Raw genomic sequence first — 21,712 nt, forward strand, 5'->3', positions numbered from 1 at the left:
TTTCATTTAAGGGAATGTAAAGTAACTGTAATGGAGACTATCATATCCAGATGTGAGGATACAACGTAGTATGCATCTCTACTTCCAGACAAAGATGAACTTAGAATGAAACTGTTTACTACATCTTGACAATAGGATGCTGGACTCTCTGCCATTGTCCATGCCCACAATGATGGACATATGACTGTGTAAGAAGAACTATATGTTCGTAATGATATAGAGGAACTAGGTTGGGGGGAGGGAATTGGGGAGGGGATAAGGGAAATCCCAGGTCCTGTGGAAATGTATCATAAAATGATAACAATAAAAAAAGAAGTTAAATAAATAAAATGATGAAACAGGAACTGCCCTAGAGCTCGGTGTGGTAACAAAGTGGCTAAAGTCCTAACCTTGTTTGCTGCGGGATCCCATATGGGTGCCGGCTCGTGTCCAAGCTGCTCCACTTCCCATCCAGCTCCCTGCTTGTGGCCTGGGAAATCAGTAGAGGATGACCCAAAGCCTTGGGTTCCTGTACCAGTGTGGGAGGCCCAGAAGAAGATTCGGGCTCCTAGGTTTGGTTCAGCTCAGCTCCTGACCATTTTGGCCATTTGGGTATTGAACCAGCTGTAAGAAGGTCTTTCTCTCCTTATGACTTTCCAATACAAAAAGAAATGATTAAAAAAAAAAGAACCACCCTAAAAATTCAATTCAACTCAGACATCAGTTATGCATCTTTAACTATGATGGTAATTCAGGAATTTATGGGGAGAGGGGAAATGAGATTAAAAGACCAATTGGGGGCCATCCCATTGTCTCAATTAGTTAATCCTCCACCTCCTTTTGCCTGGGATTCCATATAGGTGCTGGTTCATGTCCACAACTGCTCCACTGCCCATCCAGCTCCCTGCTTGTGGCCTGGGAAAGCAGTTGAGGACGGCCCAAAACCTTGGGACCCTGCACCCACATGAGAGACCCAGAAGAGGCTCCTGACTCCTTGCTTTGGATTGGCTCAGCTCTGGCCGTTGCAGCCACTTGTAGCAAACAAGATCTTCCTCTCTGTGTCTCCTCCTTTCTGTATATCTGACTTTCCAACAGAAATAAATAAATCTTCAAAAAAGCACAAGTGGATGACAGAGACTCAACTAGTTGAACCAAATTCCAGTCATTTGGGTAATGAACCAGCAATATTAAATATTTTCATTCATTCATTCTCTCTCTCCCTCTCTCTTTCCCTTTTCAATCAAATAAAATAAATCTTTCACAAAAAAGAAGTCCACAACTGGTCTGGTATGGTGATACAGCAGGTGAGACTGACACTTGCAATGCCAGAATTCCATAATTGTGTGCCCGTTCCAATGCAGCTCACTGTTAATGAGGCTGGAGAAGCTTTTGCAGCCATTTGTGGAGTGAACCAGTGGATGGAAGAGTCTTTCTCTCCCTCTCTCCCTCTATCCATCTATCCTTCTCTCTATAGCTTCTGTCTTTCAAATAAACACATCTTTTAAAAGAAGAAAGAGCCAGCAAGTACCCCATATCAGATTGTCTGGGTTCAATTCCTGGCTTCAGTTTCCAAATCCAGCTTCCCTACCAATATAGACCCTGGGAGGCAACAAGTGATGGCTCTGGCTATTGGGTCCCTGTCACCCACGTGTGAAGCTTGTCCTGGTTTCCGGAGTTCAGCTTGGCCCATTCTTCCCGCTTGCAGTCATTTCAAGAGTAACTCAGTGGAATTTTGTCTCTATCTTCCAAATTTAAAAACAGTAGAAAATGAATAGAAATACTGATCATAACCACATATTGCTCGGTCAGGCTATGATGGGCCCAGTTTAAGGCGTTGGATAAAGAGAGATGTGCAAACTACTTAAACTGGAGCACATTGGTGAAGGGAGCTAGGCCACTGTAAGAAAAGTATGCATTTTTTCTCTGGCTGTTAACATAATTGGAGTGTATCAGGTGCAAGTCATTAACATAGAATTTGTTCCTTCTAGGTAAACTGGTTTGATAGCATAGATCACCCCGATTGTGATAAACTCCTGTGGTTTTGCTTTTTAGGAAGAAAAAAACAAATAAATCACTCCCCAAATGACCGCAACGGCCAGTACTTCGCCCATCCAAAGCAGGGAACCAGGAACCTCTTCTGGGTCTCCCACATGGGTGCAGGGTCCCAAAGCTTTGGACCGTCCTCGACTGCTTTCCCAGGCCACAAGCAGGGAGCTGGATGGGAAGTGGAGCTGCCGGGATTAGAACAGGCACCTATATGGGATCCCGGGCGTGTAAGGCGAGGACTTTAGCCGCGAGGACTTTAGCCACTAGGCCACGCCACCAGGCCCGTAATATATATATATATATATATTTTAATCCATACATAAATACACACGCATAAATATAATTACACAGAGAGCACACAAAAAGCATACATAATTAGCCATGTTGCTAGGACCACTCCCAAACGTTTCGCCTGCTCTGCCGTCCTCCTCTTCAAGTATCACAAAGTTTGAAGCTGAGAAAGGACTTCATTCACGCCTCGCCCCAGATTTTAGACTCGATTAGGCACTAGGAACTAAAGGAGTGCGCCGAACCAGTTCCCCTACCGGCTTATTTTTACTGAAACACACGGCCCTGCTCGAGTGCTGGAGAACCGCCTACGTCCGGGGAAGGGCTTTGCCGCCGTACCAGAAACCATTCCCAAGGATCCCATCAGGTTTACGCGGTAGGACAGTGGCGGGACCTGGGATCCAGGGCACGCGAGATATTCCTGGACTCCTGAGAGCGCCCCCCTTCTCCAGCGACCTCTGGGGTCCCGTAGCAGCATGGCTCGGATTTCCGGCTCGCGCAGCCCGGAAACATCGGGCTCCGGGGGAAAACGTCGCAGTTCATCTAGGAGCCCCAAGTCCAGCAAATCTGCGCGTTCTCCGCGCGGCCGCCGCTCTCGCTCGCGCTCCTGCTCTCGATCCGGGGACCGGAATGGCCTCAGTCACCATCTCAGTGGCCTCAGTCACAGCTCAAGAAACCAGTCCTACCGCTCCCGCTCGCGCTCACGTTCTCGAGAGCGGCCCTCTGCGCCGCGGAGCAATGCCTTCTCTTCTGCCTCCTCGTCCGCCTATTATGGCGGCTACTCGCGCCCCTATGGGAGCGACAAGCCGTGGCCCAGCCTCCTGGACAAGGAGAGAGAGGAAAGCCTGCGACAGAAGTGAGTGAGACCCCCCACCCTCACCCCATACACGTACACAAACACACTTCCTTGTACGAACTCACCTGCTTTATACACCATTTCCGCCCTCTTTATTCAGTCCACCGATGGCAACCCTTTATTCGTGCTTTTATTCCCTTAACATTGGCCCTCGTCATACCGTGCTGGGGCTGCCTGCTACTCTCCTCCCGCTCCGGGGTTGTTAGCAGACATGGTCAAAAGAGCGGCAAATCTGCTAGAATTCTAGCATTCGCTTAGTTGTGCTGTTATCTTTCGTGAGCATGTAGAAAAAGAGGAGCCCCGTTTTATTGCTTCCAGAATCCTCAGTGCCTCGCACTTCGCAGGTGTGTGTACAACCATTACTTATGGAAGAACAGGTCATGTTTTGGAGGGAGTTAAGACGGATTGAAATTGGAGAGAAAGAAGACTTCCCTTTAAAGAAGGCGATTAGGTAGATGAATGCAGGAAAAGCGATCTGCTTAAACTGTGGGTAGGGCTGCTTTAAGAAAGGGTTTGCTGAGTGGTCTCAATCATAGTTGGACATGAAAAATGACATGAGTGTGAGATCCGATCTTTAATGAGAGTAAATAGAGAGTGGAAAATGCGTAGTGCAAGGAGAAAGGAAACGGCTGAGCATCATTGCTGTGGACGCCTTTTGTACCTACTGTTTACTAAGCCTTAAATGGTGTGTGCTGAATGTATCCAAAAATGAAAGATATGTCAGGCTTTGAGTGGCAAATTAAAGTTCCAGTAGTTGAGAGATACCTTTATGTTCTTTTGCTTCCTGTAATGAGGACAGTGAATTGTAGTGATTCTATGGAATCACGTGGAAATGAAAGCTCTTATTTGGTAGTTAGCCACCAGTGTGACCTTGGGCAAGTTGCTTAACATCTCTGAACTTTATTTCTTCACTATTAAATGATAAAATTAATACCAAGGCTTTTAGAGTTGTAATAATGTAGTGCTTGGGACATAATAAACATTCCCCAAGTGTTACCTGTTAGTTCAGCATACATGGGAGCAAAAACAGTGACGACTCCTGAGTTACTTCATTCTTAATTTTTCAGAAAAATCCCAGAAGCTTTGTCAGTGAAAAAGCAGATGGTTTCTTGGTGGAGAATTCCCACCAAAAGATGTCAGAAATGCTTGGATGAAATTTGCATTTGTACATTTCAAAAGATGAAATAATTGATCCTAACACTACAGGTGAATCCAGGTGGCAGCCATATGGAAAGAGGAGTGCCTGCTCTTTAGAGTTTGCCGGTTAATTTGCCTAGATTGCATACGTCCCAACTATGTCCCTTTAAAGAAGTCTGTGTCAAAGTGCAAAATCCTCTGAGTCTGATTCTGCATATGATGATATCATTATACTGATGAAAGAATATGATTTGTTCAAATAAACCCACTATATTTGTTTAGTAAGGATCTTTAAAAACAAATAGACTCACAAGCATATAAACTTTAAGTGTGCCTTTTTGCTTTAAAAGCTGTAGCAAAAATTAAACAGCGTTATGAAACAGAGGCCACAAGCAGGAAGCTAGATGGGAAGTGGAGCAGCCGGGATACAAACTAGCGCCCATATGGGATCCCAGGTGCGTGCAAGGCGAGGAGTTTAGCTACTGGGCCCTAATTTTCTACTTCTAATGCTTCATTTTTATTTTTCTTTATTTATGGGTTTCTGAAAGCTGAATATTTGAATAAATCAAGAGATGTCTCATTTTTTTAAGATTTATTTATATTACAAAGATTTATTTATTACAAGATTTATTTATTTATATTGCAAAGTCAGATATACAGAGAGGAGGAGAGACAGAGAGGAAGATCTTCTGTCCGATGATTCACACCCCAAGTGAGTGCAACGGCCGGTGCTGTGCTGATCCGGAGCCAGGAGCCAGAAACTTCCTCCAGGTCTCCCACACGGGTGCAGGGTCCCAAGGCTTTGGGCCATCCTTGACTGCTTCCCAGGACACAAATAGGGAGCTGGATGGGAAGTGGGGCTGCCGGGATTAGAACTGGCGCCCATATGGGATCCTGGTGCGTTCAAGGTGAGGACTTGCCACGAAGCCACGCCACCGGGCCCATCTTTTATTATTTTTATTGGAAAGGCAGAGTTACAGAGAAATGGAGAAACAGAGATCTTATGTCCACTGATTCATTGCCCAAGTGGCCACACTGGCCAGGGCTGAGCTGATCTGGAGCCAGCAACTTATTCCCAGTTTCCCACATGGGTAAAGGTCTAAGGCTTTGAGCTGTCCTCTACTGCTTTCCCAGGACAAAAGCAGGGAGCTGAACAGGAAGTGGAGCAGCCTGGACACTAACTGGTGCCTATATGGAATCCTGGGGAATGCAAGGCAAGCTACTGAGCCATCGCACCAGGCCCAAGAGATGTCTCTTTACTTTCATAAACATAAAACAAATGAAGTATGTCCAAATGCAGAAATCTTTTCTGTCACATCCTGCAACAGTAAAGTGAACAATAAGTGACTATATCATCATGAATTAGAAGGGAACTACCTTCCAGTCTCCCAGGCTGCCATTTCTGACCCAACCACCAAGGGTTTTGCAGTTGGTACCATTTGATATTGCTATCAGAACACTAAATTGAAATTGATGACTTCAAACCAAGTTACTATTAACAATTAAAATGTAAAAGGGAATTAGACTTAACTAGGTTCCTGTTGGATTTGATTATATATTTAGGGGATGGATTCAGCCATTGAGTTATAATTTTTTCTTTTAAGAGTCACTCCAGGTGGCCACCAGTGGTGTGTCTGTATATGGAAGGAACATCCTGGCATTTTTAAAAAAAAAAAAATATGGGCGCCGGTTCTATCCCGGCAGCCCCGCTTCCCTTCCAGCTCCCTGCCTGTGGCCCGGGAAAGCAGTCGAGGACGGCCCAAAGCTTTGGGACCCTGCACCCGCGTGGGAGACCCGGAAGAGGCTCCTGGCTTCGGACCGGCATAGCATGGGCCGTTGTGCTCACTTGGGGAGTGAATCATCGGACGGAAGATCTTCCTCTCTGTCTCTCCTCTCTGTATATCCGCCTTTCCAATAAAAAATAATAAAAATAAATCTTTAAAAAATATATATATTTTTTTAAATTTTTATTGTAAAGTCAGATATACAGAGAGGAGAGACAGAGGAAAAGCTTCTGTCTGCTGGTTCACTCCCCAGGTGGCTGCAACAGCTGAGCCAATCCAAAGCCAGAAAACTGGAGCTTCTTCTGGGTCTCCCACATGGGTGCAGGGTCCCAAGGCTTTGGGCCGTCCTTCACTGCTTTCCCAGGCCACAAGCAGGGAGCTAGATGGGAAGCAGACCTGCCAGGATTAGAATTGGCAACCATATGGGATCCTAGTGCATGCAAGGCTAGAACTTTAGCCTCTAAGCTACCACCAGGCTGGGCCCCATTGAGTTATAATTAATATACCTCTTTGTTCTAGGAGATTAAGTGAGAGAGAAAGAATTGGAGAATTAGGAGCTCCGGAAGTGTGGGGACTTTCTCCAAAGAATCCTGAACCAGAGTAAGTGGTTTCAAAATATTTTATAAAAATGTTTTATTTATTTAAGTATTAATTCTACCAAAATGTTTAAGTGAAGAACTTTAAGTGCATTTCACATTTTTCTGCTTTCTTGCCATTTATACTGTCATACCCTTTGAATTTTCCTTTTAAAAATGCATTTGTTTATTTATTTGAAAGGCTGAGTAGCAAAGAAGGAAAAAAGAAAAGCAGATCTTTCATCTAGTAGTTCACTCCGCAAGTGAATGTTAACAGGCAAGGGTGGGCCAACCCAAGATCAGGAGTCAGGAACCCCATTCTGGTCTCCCACATGGGTAGCAGGGGCCGAAATATTTGGGTAATCTTCCACTGCCTTCCCAGGCACATTGATAGAAAGCCAGATTAGAAGTGGAACAGCCAGGACTCCAACTAGCACTCTTGATATGGTCATCCTGGTGTCGTAAACTGCAGATGAACCTATTGCAGCACAACATTGGCCTCATACCTTTTTTTTTTTAATAATGATGACTTTTTTTTGATGATGTTTACTTGGTTGAGAAGGATGTATACCCATGTGAACCACTGATTAGGGTGGGGAGAGTAGAGGAACAGGGGAATATGGATGAGACAACTGTTTCCAATCTCCCTTTTTGTTCCTGTGTCTGGAAGAAGTAGGGAGAAAAGGGGAGAGGGCTGCTCCCAGCAACCCAGATACTTCAGCACCCAGGAATGGGAGACAGTCACTGATGTCATCCCAGGGTCCCTGATGTGGAGTATGTTCTGAGGGTTCTGTTTAAGTAGTTTCAGTAATTTTGACATGCTGTCAGTCTCGCTGATCCAAGGTTGAGGAAATCCTTCCAAGGTCCATTGGCTGACACGGTCCTCCTTAGAGTCTACACTGACCTAGATACTAGCTGTTCAAAGCTTGGCCGGGAGAGCTGTCCAATTTGTTCTGCCCTCCATGGTACTAGACATCCTCTGCAGGCCTCAATGAAGATTTATTTATTTTTATTACAAAGTCAGATATACAGAGAGGAGGAAAGACAGAGAAGATCTTCCATCTGATGACTCACTCCCCAAGTGACCTCAACGGCCAATGCTGCGCCAATCTGAAGCCAGGAGCTCTTCTGGGTCTCCCACACAGGTGCAGGGTCCCAAGGCTTTGGGCCGACCTTGACTGCTTTCCCAGGACACAAATAGGGAGCTGGATGGGAAGCAGGGCTGCCGGGATTAGAACAGGTGCCCTTATGGGATCCTGGCGTGTTCAAGGCGAGGACTTTAGCCACTAGGCCATGGCTCCGGGCCCAGGCCTCAGTGAACTTGTGCTCACGTCTTCCCATGTGCTTCTGTGTGTGCCATCGACTGCACAGACTGCAGCAACCACAGAGGCCCAGTTCAGACACACACACTTCATAGTCACACTTCAGATCCTGTGATTTTCCTCATGTTTGGAGTTGAGTCCGGTGGACTGGTTGCTGGGATGTCCCAAAGAAACCTCGCCAGAGGTTACCCCAGACCTGACTCCTGTGTGTTCCAGCCAGTGTGGGGTCTGGCTCTGTCCATAACCCACAATAGCCTGCATACACTGCTGGTTGCAGTTGTTGGGTCTGTTCTATCCCCAGCCCCATCTCATACACAAACCAATGGATGAGATGCTGTGGCACAGTCCAACCCTCGCCATCACATACTCTGCCCTCATGCGCACCAGCGGGAACTGCAGCCTATTTGGAGGGACCTCCAATAACCTCCACCACGCCCGCCACCAGCCCTGGTTCCTGTGCATGCTGGTATGTGCAGCTGACTGGTCCAGTCCGTCCTGCATCCTATCTGGCTCTCATACACATCAATGTGTTTTGGAACCTACCTCAGCCCAACTAACCCTGCTATTCATACCTTTTTAAGTTTTTTTTTTTTAATTTTTCAATTTTTTAATTTATTTTACTGGAAAGTCAGGTCTACAGAGAGGAGGAGAGACAAAGATTCTCTGCTCTTCCACCCCCATGTGGCCACAACAACTGAAGCTGAGCCGATTTAAAGCCACGAGCCAGGAACTTGCTCCACGTCTCCCATGTGGGAGCAGGGTCCCAAGGCTTTGGGCCATTATCCACTGCCTTCCCAGGCCGGCACCCATGTGGGATCCTGGCAGATGCAAAGCGATTTAGCCACTAGGCTATCACCCCCAGGCCCCTTTTTAAGTTTTAAAAACCTGGAAATCATCTAAGGATTATGACCTATTGCTGGTAGATCTTAGCACACCAGTTGTTCCCTTTTAAAGTTTTATTTTTATGGGAAAGGTAGATTTACAGAGAGGAGGAGAAAGAGAAAGATCTCGTATTTGCTGGTTCACTCCCCATGTGGCCACAGTGTCCGGAGATGAATTGATCCAAACCTAGGAGCCGGGAGCTTCTTCCAAGTCTTTTCCACTCAGGTGCAGGGTCCCAAGGCTTTGGGCCATCCTCTACTGCTTTCCCAGGCCACAGGCAGGGAGCTGGATGGGAAGTGGAGCAGCTGGGACATGAACTGGCACCCATATGGGATCCCGGTGGTTGCAAGGGGAGGATTTAGCTGATTGAGCCATGGCATCAATTGTTCACTTTCTGTTCTAAGTCATCACTTCCTATTCACGGAAAGGTTCACTATTAAATAATAGTGACAGGCATTGCAGAGTGCCTGCCTTGGAATTCCAGTTCTACTTCCAATTGCAGCCTCCTTCTAATGCACACCCTGTAGGCAGCAGGTGCTAAATCAAGTGTCTGAGTTCCTGCTACCCAGATGGGAAACCCAGGTGATGGGCTGAGCCTTTGACTGCAACTTTGCCCAACCCCAGTGTTGTCAAGGGAGAATCCTCGCCTCTCTCCCTCCCTCCCTCTCAAGTAAATATAAATATTTGAAAAAAACAAATAATACACTTAAATGGTTTTGAATTGTTTTCTCAACCCAGTAGCACATTAGATGCCATTTATTAGCATTACAAACATTTTTTTAATGATACTCGTATCACTTTGCTTACTTTTTCTATATATAGTTATCTGAAAGCTGCGTTTTCTTTTTTCTCCTTGATGTTATTCATAAATTTTTTTCTCCACCTGTCTGCTTTAAGGTGAGTTAAGACCCTGTGCTTGACTGGTTAACCTGTGATTTGTGAGAGCATAATAGAAGATTATTATCTGAAATTTTTTCTTATACGTAGATTTGGAAATGCTTCATGAACTCAAACTGGTAGAATTGGAGTTGAAAAGAACACTAAAAATTATTTTCTGGGCTATGCATAAATCACTGCCTAAATTGTTTCCAGTGTTATCTTTGGGGAAGTAGGATGGGGGAACTCCTTTCCTGAAGTGCTTAGCAATACTTTCGAAAATTCTCTGCAACAAAAGAAAATCTCTTGAGATTAGCACTTGTTGCATTCTTTTTGCTGTAGGGAGATGGAACAGCAGCTGCTCCTATGTATCTTCCACATACAATAAAATTGTGTAGCCTTCTTATCTCCAATGTCATATTTTTCTTTATAGCTCCGATTTCTCTTCTTTCATCCTATGGAAAATATGAGTCCTTGCTGCTTTGTTTGAGTAGTATTTTATATATTCTCAAAAACGATGTGAATGTAAGTTACTTTATTATTACCTAAGTAGAGTGAATTACACTCTTACAGCATTCATCCAGGGCTTTCTTTAAATGGTTTTTAGACTATATGTTGATACTGAAAATTTAAATTATATTTTTTGCTCCTTGGTCTGTATGTCATCACCTTCTGATTCTTTTTTTTTTTTTTTCACTTTTCTGATTCTTGTAACCATTTTCTTGAAATTTAGCTCTGATGAACATACACCAGTAGAAGACGAAGAGCCAAAGAAAAGTACCACATCAGCTTCTTCTTCAGAAGGTATTTTTCAGATGCAAAGCTTTCTTGAAAAGTTAGAAAAAACTAGGCTTATAAATAGTTGAACGCTCAATTTTGTTTTTATTAAATTGCCCAGTCTTTGTTTGCTATCAGTATTTTTTGAATACAATCAATTTGATATTCAGAAATACTTTTTTTTTTTTTTTGAGAAATGAGGTGTTTTGCTCCTATTTTATAGATGAAAAGAAAAAGAAGAAGAAATCTAATCATTCAAAAGAAAGGTCCAAGAAAAGGAGAAAGAAAAAATCCTCTAAAAGAAAACACAAGAAGTATTCTGAAGATAGTGACAGCGACTCCGACTCGGAAACAGACTCCAGTGGTAAGGGAGGCTTGCTGCAAAACCACTGCGAATTCTTAGAACTTACTGTAAAGGCGTTTCTAAAAAGCCTGAATGTTTGCTAGCTCTGTGTAGTGTGCGGAGTGTTTCATATTCAGTATTGCTATGTAGTCTACACAACTACTTTAAATTACATTTTATAAGTTAAGAAATGCAGGCACAGGGCAGGTTACAAATATCATACTCAGGGACCTACGCAGTAGCCTTGCATACACTGGGATCCTATATGGATGCCAGTTTGTGTCCTGACTGCTCCACTTCCCATCCAGCTGCTTACTTGTGGCCTGGGAAAGCAGCAGAGGATGGCCCAAGGCCTTGAGACCCTGCACCTGCATGGGAGTTCCAGAAGAAGCTCCTGGCTTTGGATTGGTCCAGCTCCAGCCATTGAGGCCCGTTAGGGTGTGAACCAGCAAATGGAAGATCTTTTCCTCTGTCTCCTTCTCTTTGCAAGTCTGCCTTTCCAATACAAAATAAAAATAAATCTTTTTTAAAAAGTATCATATCCAAAGTCAGACAGTTTGGGATTCAGACCCAAGCAAACTGTCTCCAGATTGGTTGTGCATACTTGTATAAGGCATGTTGGCACAGACCAAATCAGGAGACTGGGCTGTATACAACACATATGGCACCAAAGAAAGCCAGAGAAGGCTGCTTCTGAAGGCTATATCTGCTCAGTGGGAGGGCTCTTTTATATGATGAATTTTCATACATACTAAATACCTCTGGACAGTGTTTTGACTGTGCCGTAAAGGGATTAGTGTTGTGATGTGGCAACCATATGGGCACTGATTCATGTCCCAGCTCTCTGACTTCTGCTCCATCACCCTGCAAACAATCTGGGAAAAGCACCAAAGAACGGCCCAAGTGCCTGGACTCCTGCAGGATGAAGCCCCTGGCCTCTAGCTTCAGCCTGGCTCAAATACACAAGCCTAGCTCTGGCATTATGGCCACTTAGAGAATGAACCAGCAGATAGAAGAACGTCCTCTCTCCATTTCTCCCTCTTTGTAACTCTGTCTTTCCAATAAAAATCTTCTGGCATTTTTTTAAAAATAAAGCACACTATATTTTTTAAAATAAAGCAGCCTTCGCACTGGCTGCTGAATAGTGCAAGGCACTCCCTTTGGGGTGCATCACAGGAAGCCACCTTTTCCTGGCTGATGATCAAGTGGAAGCTGTCCCTGCTCTGAGTGTGACACGATAAATAACGTCTCCCCTTCCTGTGATACCACCTAGGTTTCCTGAGCACCGTTGTCTCTTTTCTTCCCCACTGCTAAAAAAGGATCTGACATTTTTTTTGAAGTTTTGCATAGTTTTTATAATCTTATTTTTTGGAAGGCAGAGAGGAATAGAGTGAAACATACAGAGAAAGATGTCCCATCAGCTGGTTTACTCCTAAATTGCCCACAACGAAGAGGGCTGGGCCAGGTTGAAGCCAGGAGCCCAGAACTCAGTCTGGCTCTCCTGTGCATGGCAGAGTTCCAGATACTTGAGCCATCATCTGCTGCCTCCCAGGATGTGCATTTTCAGGAAGTTGAATCAAACAGAGGAGCCAGGACTGGAACCGGGCACACCAGTAGGGGATGCAGTCATCCCAAACAGCATTTTAATTGCTGTGCCAAATGCCTACTACTTTGCATTGTCAGTCCCCTGCTCAAAATCTTTTCAGTGACTCTCAATAGGCTCCATGTTAAGGTTCAGACCCTCTAATGACAGTATACCCTGCCACTCCCTTACACCTTCCTCTGTAGACTAAAAACTGCTGTGTACCTCCTGGATATTCTGTGCTGTTTCTCTGCGCCCTGTTACGTGGTACAGAGAGTCCCTGTACCTGTAATGTTAATCTCCTTCCACCCAGCTCGGTTTGGTCACTGTAACATTGGACATGCATTGCTTTTGCAATAAACTGATTTTTTTAAAAATAAATAGCTTAAGATTCACCTTTTCCTGGTCAAGCATTATTCAATCTCTCCCTCCCTGAGTCTGTTTTTGTGCAGCCCCTGCTTCCCTACCGTCCTGGTTGTCATCACTGCACTGTCTCCTCTGGTAGACTTAACTCCTAGAAAGCATTCTTTCTCCCCCCTCAAGAACATAATTTTCCCCCTTTTTGTCATGAAAATCTTTAAATACTAACAAAAGCAAAGGGAGTGATATAATTAGTGTCATGGTTAAAGCCATGTATTTATCACCGAGATCTGATAGTAATATGTGTTTTAACATACTTTTGATTCAAGCACAGATTTTTTTGCTAATATAGTCAATTACAAGCCTCATCATACTTCCACCCTGAATATTTCAGTTTGCATCTATAAACCATTTTTCTATTTACCACCAGTGGTGTTACCTCATTGAATAAATTACTAATACCCAGTATTATGTAATATCTAGTGTGATGTTAAACGTTTTATGTCCTCAGTGCCTAGTCTGGTTCTTGACAGGTAGCAATAAATATTGGAATGAATTAATTTCTCTGTAACAACAAGTAAGTCAGCAATAGAATGTTTACTCAAACATTAGGGTTTTGGAGAGACTTTTTTATAATTATAATATGTTTGACTTTGCAGATGAAGATACAAAAAGGAAAGCAAAGAAAAACAAGAAAAAAGAAAAGAAGAAGAAACACAGATCGTCAGTTTTTTTTCTTTAATTTTTATTATGGAAAGTCCCAATGTATATAAAATTACAAAAAATAGTATAATGATCCCCATTTTCCCACCAGCCAGGGATTTTTTTGTTCTTTTATTTAAATGCTTATTGTTTCAAGCACCATTGAAAGTGCTGAGATATAAAATGGAACAAAGACAAAAGTTCCTGCGCTTGCGGTATTGGAAGCTAAGGGGAGACAAACAGTGTATATAGTTTCATGTTATTTATTTAGTTCTTCAGTTTATTTAGAAGAGGTATGGAAAAGTAATGTAAAATAAAGGATAATAAGTGAGGTGAGGAGGGGGCAGACAGCAACTTCAAATATAGTGGTTACTTTATGTTTTACCAAGAAGATGACATAAGCAAGGATGAACATGGTAAAACTAGAAATTCTATCACCATTTGTTTAATATATGTTCAGATTCTACAACTATATCCACTGGTAGGATCTAAATTTCAGATCCCAAAGGAAATTTCAGGTGACACCAAGCTAGGCCAGTACCAGTAACTATTGCAGTTTTACCTGGACCTACCTTTTTAGCCACATTTTTACGAAAAATATATTTATTTTTTATTAAGTTTATAGAGAGAAAGAGAGACAGAGAGAAAGATCTTCCATCCGCTGGTTCACTCCCCAAATGGCCATAATGGCCAGAGTTGAGCCGATCAGGAGCCAGGAGCTTTTTGTGTGTGTCCCACATGGGCACAGGGTTCCAGGGGTTTGGGCTGTCCTCAACTGGTTTCCCAGGCCACAAGCAGGGAGCTGGATGGGAAGCAGAGCATCCGGGACATGAACCAGGGTCCATATGGGATTCCAATGCCTACAACGCAGAGGATTTAGTCACTGAATCATTGCACTGGGCCCTTAGCTACAAGGTTAAACCTTGGTGACTTGGTAAAGGAAACTTTTAAAATGGTTCTTAAAGGGGGCCAGTGCTGTGCTGTAGTAAACTAAGTATCCACCTTTGGCACCAACATCCCATATGGTAACAGTTCAAGACCTGGCTGTTCCATTTACAGTCCAGCTTGCTGATTATTGTGTGGGAAAGCAACAGAGGATGGCCCAAATCCTTGGGCCCCAGTGCCCATGTGGAAGACCCAGAGGAAGTTTTTGGCTCCTGGATTTGCATCAGCTCAGCTCCAGCCATTGTGGTTATTTAGAGAATAAACCAGCAAATTTAAGATCTGGGTCTGGTACAGTAGCCTAGGAGCTAAAATCCTTGCCTTGTATGTGCCAGAATCTCATTTGGGCTCCAGTTCATATCCTGGCTGCTCCACTGCCCCTCCAGCTTCCTGCTTGTGACCTAGTTGTGACCGAGGAAAGTAGCAGAGGATGGCCCAAAGCCTTGGGACCCTGTACCTGTGTGGGAGACCTGGAAGCTCCTGGCTCCTGGCTTCAGATCAGCTCATGGCCGTTGCAGCCACTTGGGGAGTGAATCAGCAGATGGAACATCTTGTCCTGGCCTGCTTGTCTCTGTAAATCTAACTTTCAAATTAAAAAATTAAGATTTTATTTTCAAAAATAGTACTTAACTAATACATGTGTTTTTCAAAATAGTTCAGATATTTTTATGCCATCATAAATCTAAAGACATAGAAACTTTATTAAAGCTCAAACTGACAAGTTATTTTAGGCTGTTATTTCTGTTGTCTTCCTACAGTATGAAAACTGTTTATTAGGTTTTTTTTTTAAAGATTTATTTTTATTTTTATTATAAAGTCAGATATACAGAGAGGAGGAGGAGAGACAGAGAGGAAGATCTTCCGTCCAATGGTTCACTCCCCAAGTGAGCGTAATGGCCGGTGCTGCGCTGATCTGAAGCCAAGAACCAGGAACTTCCTCCAGGTCTCCCACGTGGGTGCAGGGTCCCAAGGCGTTGGGCTGTCCTCCACTGCTTTCCCAGGCCACAAACAGGGAGCTGGATGGGAAGTGGAGCTGCCAGGATTAGAATCATCACTCATATGGGATCCTGGCGCTTTCAAGGCGAGGACTTTAGCTGCTAGGCCAGCGCGCCGGGCCTGTTAGTTGTTTTTTGTTTGTTTGTTTTTATTACATTGCATTATGTGACACAGTTTTTTAGGCACTGGGATTCTCCCTACCTCTCCTATTAGTTGTTTGTGTTTTTTTTTTTTTTAAAGATTTACTTAATTTATTGGAAAGGCAGATTTACAGAGAGAAGGAGGGAAAAGAGAAAGATCCTCTGTTAACTAGTTCACTCCCCAAATGGCCACAATGGCTGGAGCAAAACTGATCAGGAGCCATGAGCTTCTTATGGGCCTCCCACATTTGTGCAGAGTCCCGAGGCTTTGGGCTGTCCTGTACTGCTTTCCTAGGCCACAGACAGGGAGCTGGATGGGGAGTAGAGCAGTCAGGACACAAACGGGTGCCCATATGGGATCCCAGTGCTTGCAAGGGGAGGATTAGCCAATTGAGTCATCATGTTTCACTCTCATTCTTTTTAGTCACTTTTATTTATTAATTTGAAAATTTGGGTTCCCATCCATTGGTTTAATCCCTAAATGCCCACATCAGCTGTGGTTGGACCAAATGGAAGCCTAGAGCATGCCAATGTGAAACAGGGATACTGACATTTTAACCAGCATATTAACTAGTAGGTGAAACACCCGTCTCTGGGGATCTCTTATAATGAAAAATGACTTTAAAAGGTACAAATCTTTTAACTAAAATTCTTCTCTAGCAAGCTTCCTCGGCCAAGAATTCAAATAATTTTAATCAGTCTTTTGTTGCCTTGAAAAATTAAGATGCCCTTTAACATGGGACTGTTAAGTGAATATGTATCAAATTATAATCCCTACAGGAAGAAATATAAGAAAAAGAAATCTAAAAAGAACAGAAAGGAGGAGTCCAGTGATTCAAGCTCTAAAGAGTCCCAAGAAGAGTTTCTGGAGAATCCCTGGAAGGATCGATCAAGTAGGTTGTTGTGATAGGCTAGAACTCAAAACAGTGGAGACATCAAAGCAATCAGTTAGTCAAAATGTCCCTGTGTTTTGAATACCTTTCATACAGAGGCTGAAGAACCGTCGGATTTGATTGGCCCCGAGGCTCCAAAAACACTTGCTTCTCAAGATGATAAACCCCTAAAGTAAGTAGCAGTGTGTTTATATTATTTAAGTACTTCCAAAAAGCATGGCTCTACCTTGCCAAGCTTATCTCCCGTTAGTTCTGTATTTATATCCCCTCTGGTAGCAACTGAGCTGGTCTACTAAAAGTTTTCTGAGCTTACTCCTTTTTTTCTCACTTTGGTCTTCATTTAGCTTCTTTCTTCCCCCAGTATGCCTTCTCTTCTTTTCCCTGCCCCATATCCTCTTCCCTACCCACCCCCAATTTCTCCGTGTTGATACACTTCCCATCCATGAAAGCTCTTTTTGGAAAGTGGGAGTACATATTGATTCGTAATACTTCTCCTACACGAGTAGATTGGCTAGCCATCCTCTTTCATTGTCACAGAATTTTCTTTCTTTTATACTGTGTATTAGATATTTTCCTTGTACTGCAGTTAGAGCCTCAGTAACCAAGTAAATTCTACAAGGACATGGGGAGTGGAACAACTGGAACTCAGAGCAGTGCTTATTTCCAATGTATCTGCATTTCTGTTAGTTATATAGGACATGGTGCAATGTTCGTTGATTAAAGTCATTCACATTGAGCTTTCCAGTGTATTATTTGCTCAATGCTCCCATTCCCCCTGTTTTCTAAGAGAAACAAATTTTGTGCTGTCTTCAGAGATGAGGTTTTTGTACTGAGATCATTTACTGGAGCTTTTCTGTTTTAGCTATGGTCATGCTCTGTTACCTGGTGAAGGTGCAGCTATGGCTGAATATGTAAAAGCTGGAAAACGTATTCCACGAAGAGGGGAAATCGGCTTGACAAGTGAAGAAATCGCATCATTTGAATGTTCAGGTTATGTAATGAGTGGTAGCAGGTATGTTGACATTAAAATTTCCACAATTATCTTTTTTTTTTCATACTACTAGGATCAAGTTTTGGTAATTGATTTTTATTAAGTGACTATTCCTGATATAAAGTAAAATATAAACATTGTTATATTAGCTTTATTATTTTTTAAACATGGTTGTCTAAAATTCCAGATACATATGTGCAACTCAACTATCTCTCCAACAGTAAAGAATCAGGTTTTCCAATATTCTTTCCTAATTCACATTTTACTGCAGATATCTACTAGAGGCCGTACTTAAATTCAACTATTTATCACAGCCACATGAGGAATGTGGCATTCTGATAATTATTAGGAAGGTATTTTCCCAAGGCAGTAGTTTCCTGGGTCTTAAGTTGGCCTGCAGTTCTCTGTGCACCCAGGTTTCTGAGAATGAATAGCAGAGAAGGCTTATGAAAAACATCAGGTTCAGCATGGAGAAATGAATGTAAAGATAGGGAAGAAAAAGCAAAATAGCAGGAATAAACAGGTGAGCGAGTTGAGAGATTAACTGTACAAAAATCAGATTGCATTTTGGATTCTTGTTATAAGATTTTTTTTTTTGGAAAAGCAGATTTATAGAGACAAGGAGACACAGAAAAATCTTCCTTCCATTGGTTCACTCCTCAAGTAGCCACAATAACCGGAGCTGAGCTGATCTGAAGCCAAGAGCCAGGAGCCTCTTCTGGGTCTCTCTCTCTCCTATAAGTTCAGAACTTCCTAGTGGTCTCTGGGCTGGCCTCTCCCCAACTTCAAGGGTCCAGAACAGTCCCTGCTGCCACTCTTCTGCCTATAGCCTTAGGGAAAATGGATGGCCTGCAGCCAAGGGGGCCTCACCAGAGTGGTGGTCTGGGCCCAATGTCAGATTCTTTAACTTAACTTTCTAACGTGGATGAATGAGAGGCAAACTCAGGAATGTGAAATGTCAGTATGAAGGTTTATTTTGAAGCTTACAGCACTTTAGAAGCATTAAACAGCAACCAAATTATCCAATGAAGTAAAATACAGAGTCCCAAGAACAGAGCTATACATGGTATGGAAAGTTTGCTTATGAAAGAGATGGCTTCTCAGATGAGGATGGGAAAAAGGAACCATTCAGTAAATGGAACTCGTACAGATCCATTTGGTAAAACCTGAAAGTAGAACCCTATATCGCCATATATAAAAACAAGTGAAGCCAAAGAAAGGACATTAAGAGCAGTTATCTTTTAGACTTCAGGGTAGAGAAGCAGTTTTTAAGGAAGACAAAAAATGTACTATCATAAAATAAAATATTGGTAAGTTTTCCTAGGTTAAAAATAAGAAATGTTACTCTTCAGAAGACACCTTAAAGTAGGTTAAAAAAAAAAGACAAGTTCCAAGCTGAGATAAAATCTTGATATATAATACAACTGATATAGTTGATATTGATAATATTAAAGAATATGTATAAACAACACAATGGGAAAATGACAACAGTTACTTGTCTGAAGAAATACATGTGCTCCACACATACACAAAAAGATGCTCATTGTCATTGAAAATGATGATCAAGAACTTAGTAAAATGTCACCTTACACCTATTTAATAGAAGTTCAAAGTTCTGACAATACACTTGATAGGATGTGGATCTACAGGATTCCCTAAACACTGCTAGTGGGTGTAAACATTTTGCAGAACAGCTTGGTATTATCTTGAAGAGTTGAGCTTTCATACACTTTATAAGCCAGCAACTTCATACCTGGGTGACTGAGAGAAAACGATTCCCAAGTCCTGGGAAACATGTACAGGGATGTTTTATAAAGCATCATTTGCGGAGCACTTCCACCCTATACTATCTTGATTCTCCCCTCTCGCTAGTGCCCTGCTTCACGCTAACCTGAAATTATTCTCTGCTCTCCTCCTTATGTAGTTTTTCTCCAGTTTTCTAGATAGCTCAACCTTCTTAAACTGATTGTATAGGATCGGATACATACATATCATAGAGCAGGCAGGTTTTCATGAAGTTTTCCCTGTGAACAAAAGGACCTTTTGAAAGCTGATGGCATAATTTCCCCCTGCCTCTGCCCCTGTTCTTCGCTGATTGGGCTCTAAAACTGAATCCTATCTTTTCTTTGGGCCATTGCTAGAGTATAACAAAATTAAATCGAACTCCTCTTCAATTACAGATTTTACTTGGTTCCTTTGGTTGTATTTCAAATTACAGCATTAAAGTTCCACCTTAGGACAACTAAAATCTGTCTTGCTATCAGTTGCCCTAAGATAAATATAAATATATATTTATATGCGTAAATATAAATATATATGTATATATCACCTAGAAATTTAATTATTTGCACCTTTCTGGTTGTTTCACTGAAAACAACTAGAATAAATGTAAGCCCTTAGTATTTGAAGTTAATGATTCTCAGTGTGCTGACAGAGCATCAGAAATCCTTAAATGAGTACTAGAGATGAATCAAAGGACATGCCAGGAAGATAAAATGATGTTTTTTTTTTTAAAAAAAAAAAACTTTAACCCATTTCACAAAGTTTTTATTCTGTATTGACATTAATGAGGACATGTTATGAGAAATTAAGCCAAAACTACAATTCTCTGCAGGCATCGCCGAATGGAGGCTGTGCGACTCCGGAAAGAGAACCAGATCTATAGTGCTGATGAGAAGAGAGCCCTTGCCTCCTTTAACCAAGAAGAGAGACGGAAGAGGGAGAACAAAATTCTGGCCAGTTTTCGAGAGATGGTATATAGAAAGACCAAAGGGAAGGATGATAAATAAAGGCTTTCTGATTATTCAGGAGACTTCTGAAACAAAAATGAAAATCTGGATATCACCCATACACACACAAAGATACTTATGCTCTGAAAAAGCTTTACAGTGCTACTGTGCCTTCTATTGAATTCTTTCAATCCTTCAATAAAAAGCCGTTCATTGATACAACTTAAGCAAGTACTTTTGGATTGACCATAATTTCTCTCTGGTCTAAAAATCCAAATTAGGAATGAAATCCTGCCGTACTGGGAGAGGTGGCATGGAGAGAAAGTATGTGATGCCATTGCACGGTGTTACCTCTAACTCTACGGGATGCCTGCCCTCCCCGCCCCATCTGAACTTGCCAGAAATGATCACTCCTCTGTGTTGAATGTGTTGTAAATAGTTGGTAGAAACAGCGGAGGACACTTTTGTGTAGACAAGATGAAGGCATTGGTGAATAAAAGCAAATCTAGAGTTTGAACTCACGTAATATGATATAATTCACCCTGGAAATAAAGTGTTTTGGTTTAAATCCCTACCTCCACCACAAAGCCAAAAGCAAAGCAAAAACACAACTAACCCACAGGCTTATTGAATTGGAAATGTGGACAATAGGTTTTTAAATTTTTTAACGAATTACTTTAAAAATTGTACTAAGTTACTTTAAAATGATTCAAATATACAAAAATAGGACATACGGTCATGCTAGTTTTTCAATCTAAGCTATACTTTCATGCTAAGATAACATCTAAAAGAATGGAAATCAAATATGGCCAAGAGTTGTGATAGGGAAAAATAATGAATCAGTATTTTAGTTGTTTCATAGGATAAAGTCTGTATTATATAATGAACAGATTTTACTTTAAACATTGTTAAAACTTTCAGTTATAAACTGTCATTTAGTATGTTAACCTTGTACAGAATGCCTTCATTATTTTTTATGTTGTTATTTATTTCTAAGTTTGGTAAAAATGGAACATTGTAGGATTGTGAGACCACAGTCCTTCCCTTATTTTGTTCAGTTTTTATTATTAAGTTTGAAGAGTAAAGTGGGAGGGGACAGTGGAAATTTTGACTGTTTTTATTAAAGTTATTTTATCTGCATTATTATTATATGCCTAAGATAAATTACCTGAGTAATAGGAAAATGTGACTATGCTGTTATAAAATGTCCTCTCCTTATAATAAACGTGTTTTTTTAAAGTCTTTAAGTCCAACATATTTCAAAGTACGGAGCAAAAGTTTTACTATTTAACATAAGGTCTAAGAAAATGTCTAATTTTTATTGTTGTTAAAGAAGCAGACAGAAACAGAGTTCCGACATGTTAGTTCACTCCTCAAATACAAGCAACAGCACGAGTTTAGGCATGGTTAAAGCCAGAAACCAGGAACTCAATCTGGGTCTCCCACGTGGGTGACAGGAACCCATCAGCTGCTGCCTCCCAAGGTCTACATAGGCAGGAAACTTGAACCAGG

At 42.0% G+C, this 21,712-nt stretch overlaps 1 protein-coding gene across 1 annotated transcript; it reads left to right on the plus strand.

The window, feature by feature from the left end:
* The first annotated feature begins 2,645 nt into the window (after positions 1 to 2,645).
* On the plus strand, positions 2,646 to 21,442 carry LOC121169241 (NFKB activating protein). Its single transcript, XM_040999768.1, has 9 exons — positions 2,646 to 3,169; positions 6,610 to 6,690; positions 10,479 to 10,549; positions 10,746 to 10,886; positions 13,467 to 13,530; positions 16,368 to 16,480; positions 16,577 to 16,652; positions 17,343 to 17,492; positions 20,086 to 21,442. The coding sequence occupies exons 1-9, from the start codon at positions 2,790 to 2,792 to the stop codon at positions 20,258 to 20,260; spliced, it is 1,251 nt and encodes a 416-aa protein (XP_040855702.1). The 5' UTR covers positions 2,646 to 2,789; the 3' UTR covers positions 20,261 to 21,442.
* The last annotated feature ends 270 nt before the right edge of the window (positions 21,443 to 21,712 follow it).

Source organism: Ochotona curzoniae, unplaced genomic scaffold, assembly GCF_017591425.1.
Source record: "Ochotona curzoniae isolate NIBS_2020 unplaced genomic scaffold, NIBS_Ocur_1.0 scaffold_1852, whole genome shotgun sequence".
NCBI lineage: Eukaryota > Metazoa > Chordata > Mammalia > Lagomorpha > Ochotonidae > Ochotona > Ochotona curzoniae.

Coding starts and splice junctions, on each gene's coding strand:
- LOC121169241 (XM_040999768.1), top strand. CDS start 2,790: ATGGCTCGGATTTCCGGCTCGCGCAGCCCGGAAACATCGGGCTCCGGG. Junction 6,691..10,478: donor CCAAAGAATCCTGAACCAGA/GTAAGTGGTTTC, acceptor CTTGAAATTTAG/CTCTGATGAACATACACCAG. Junction 17,493..20,085: donor TATGTAATGAGTGGTAGCAG/GTATGTTGACAT, acceptor AATTCTCTGCAG/GCATCGCCGAATGGAGGCTG.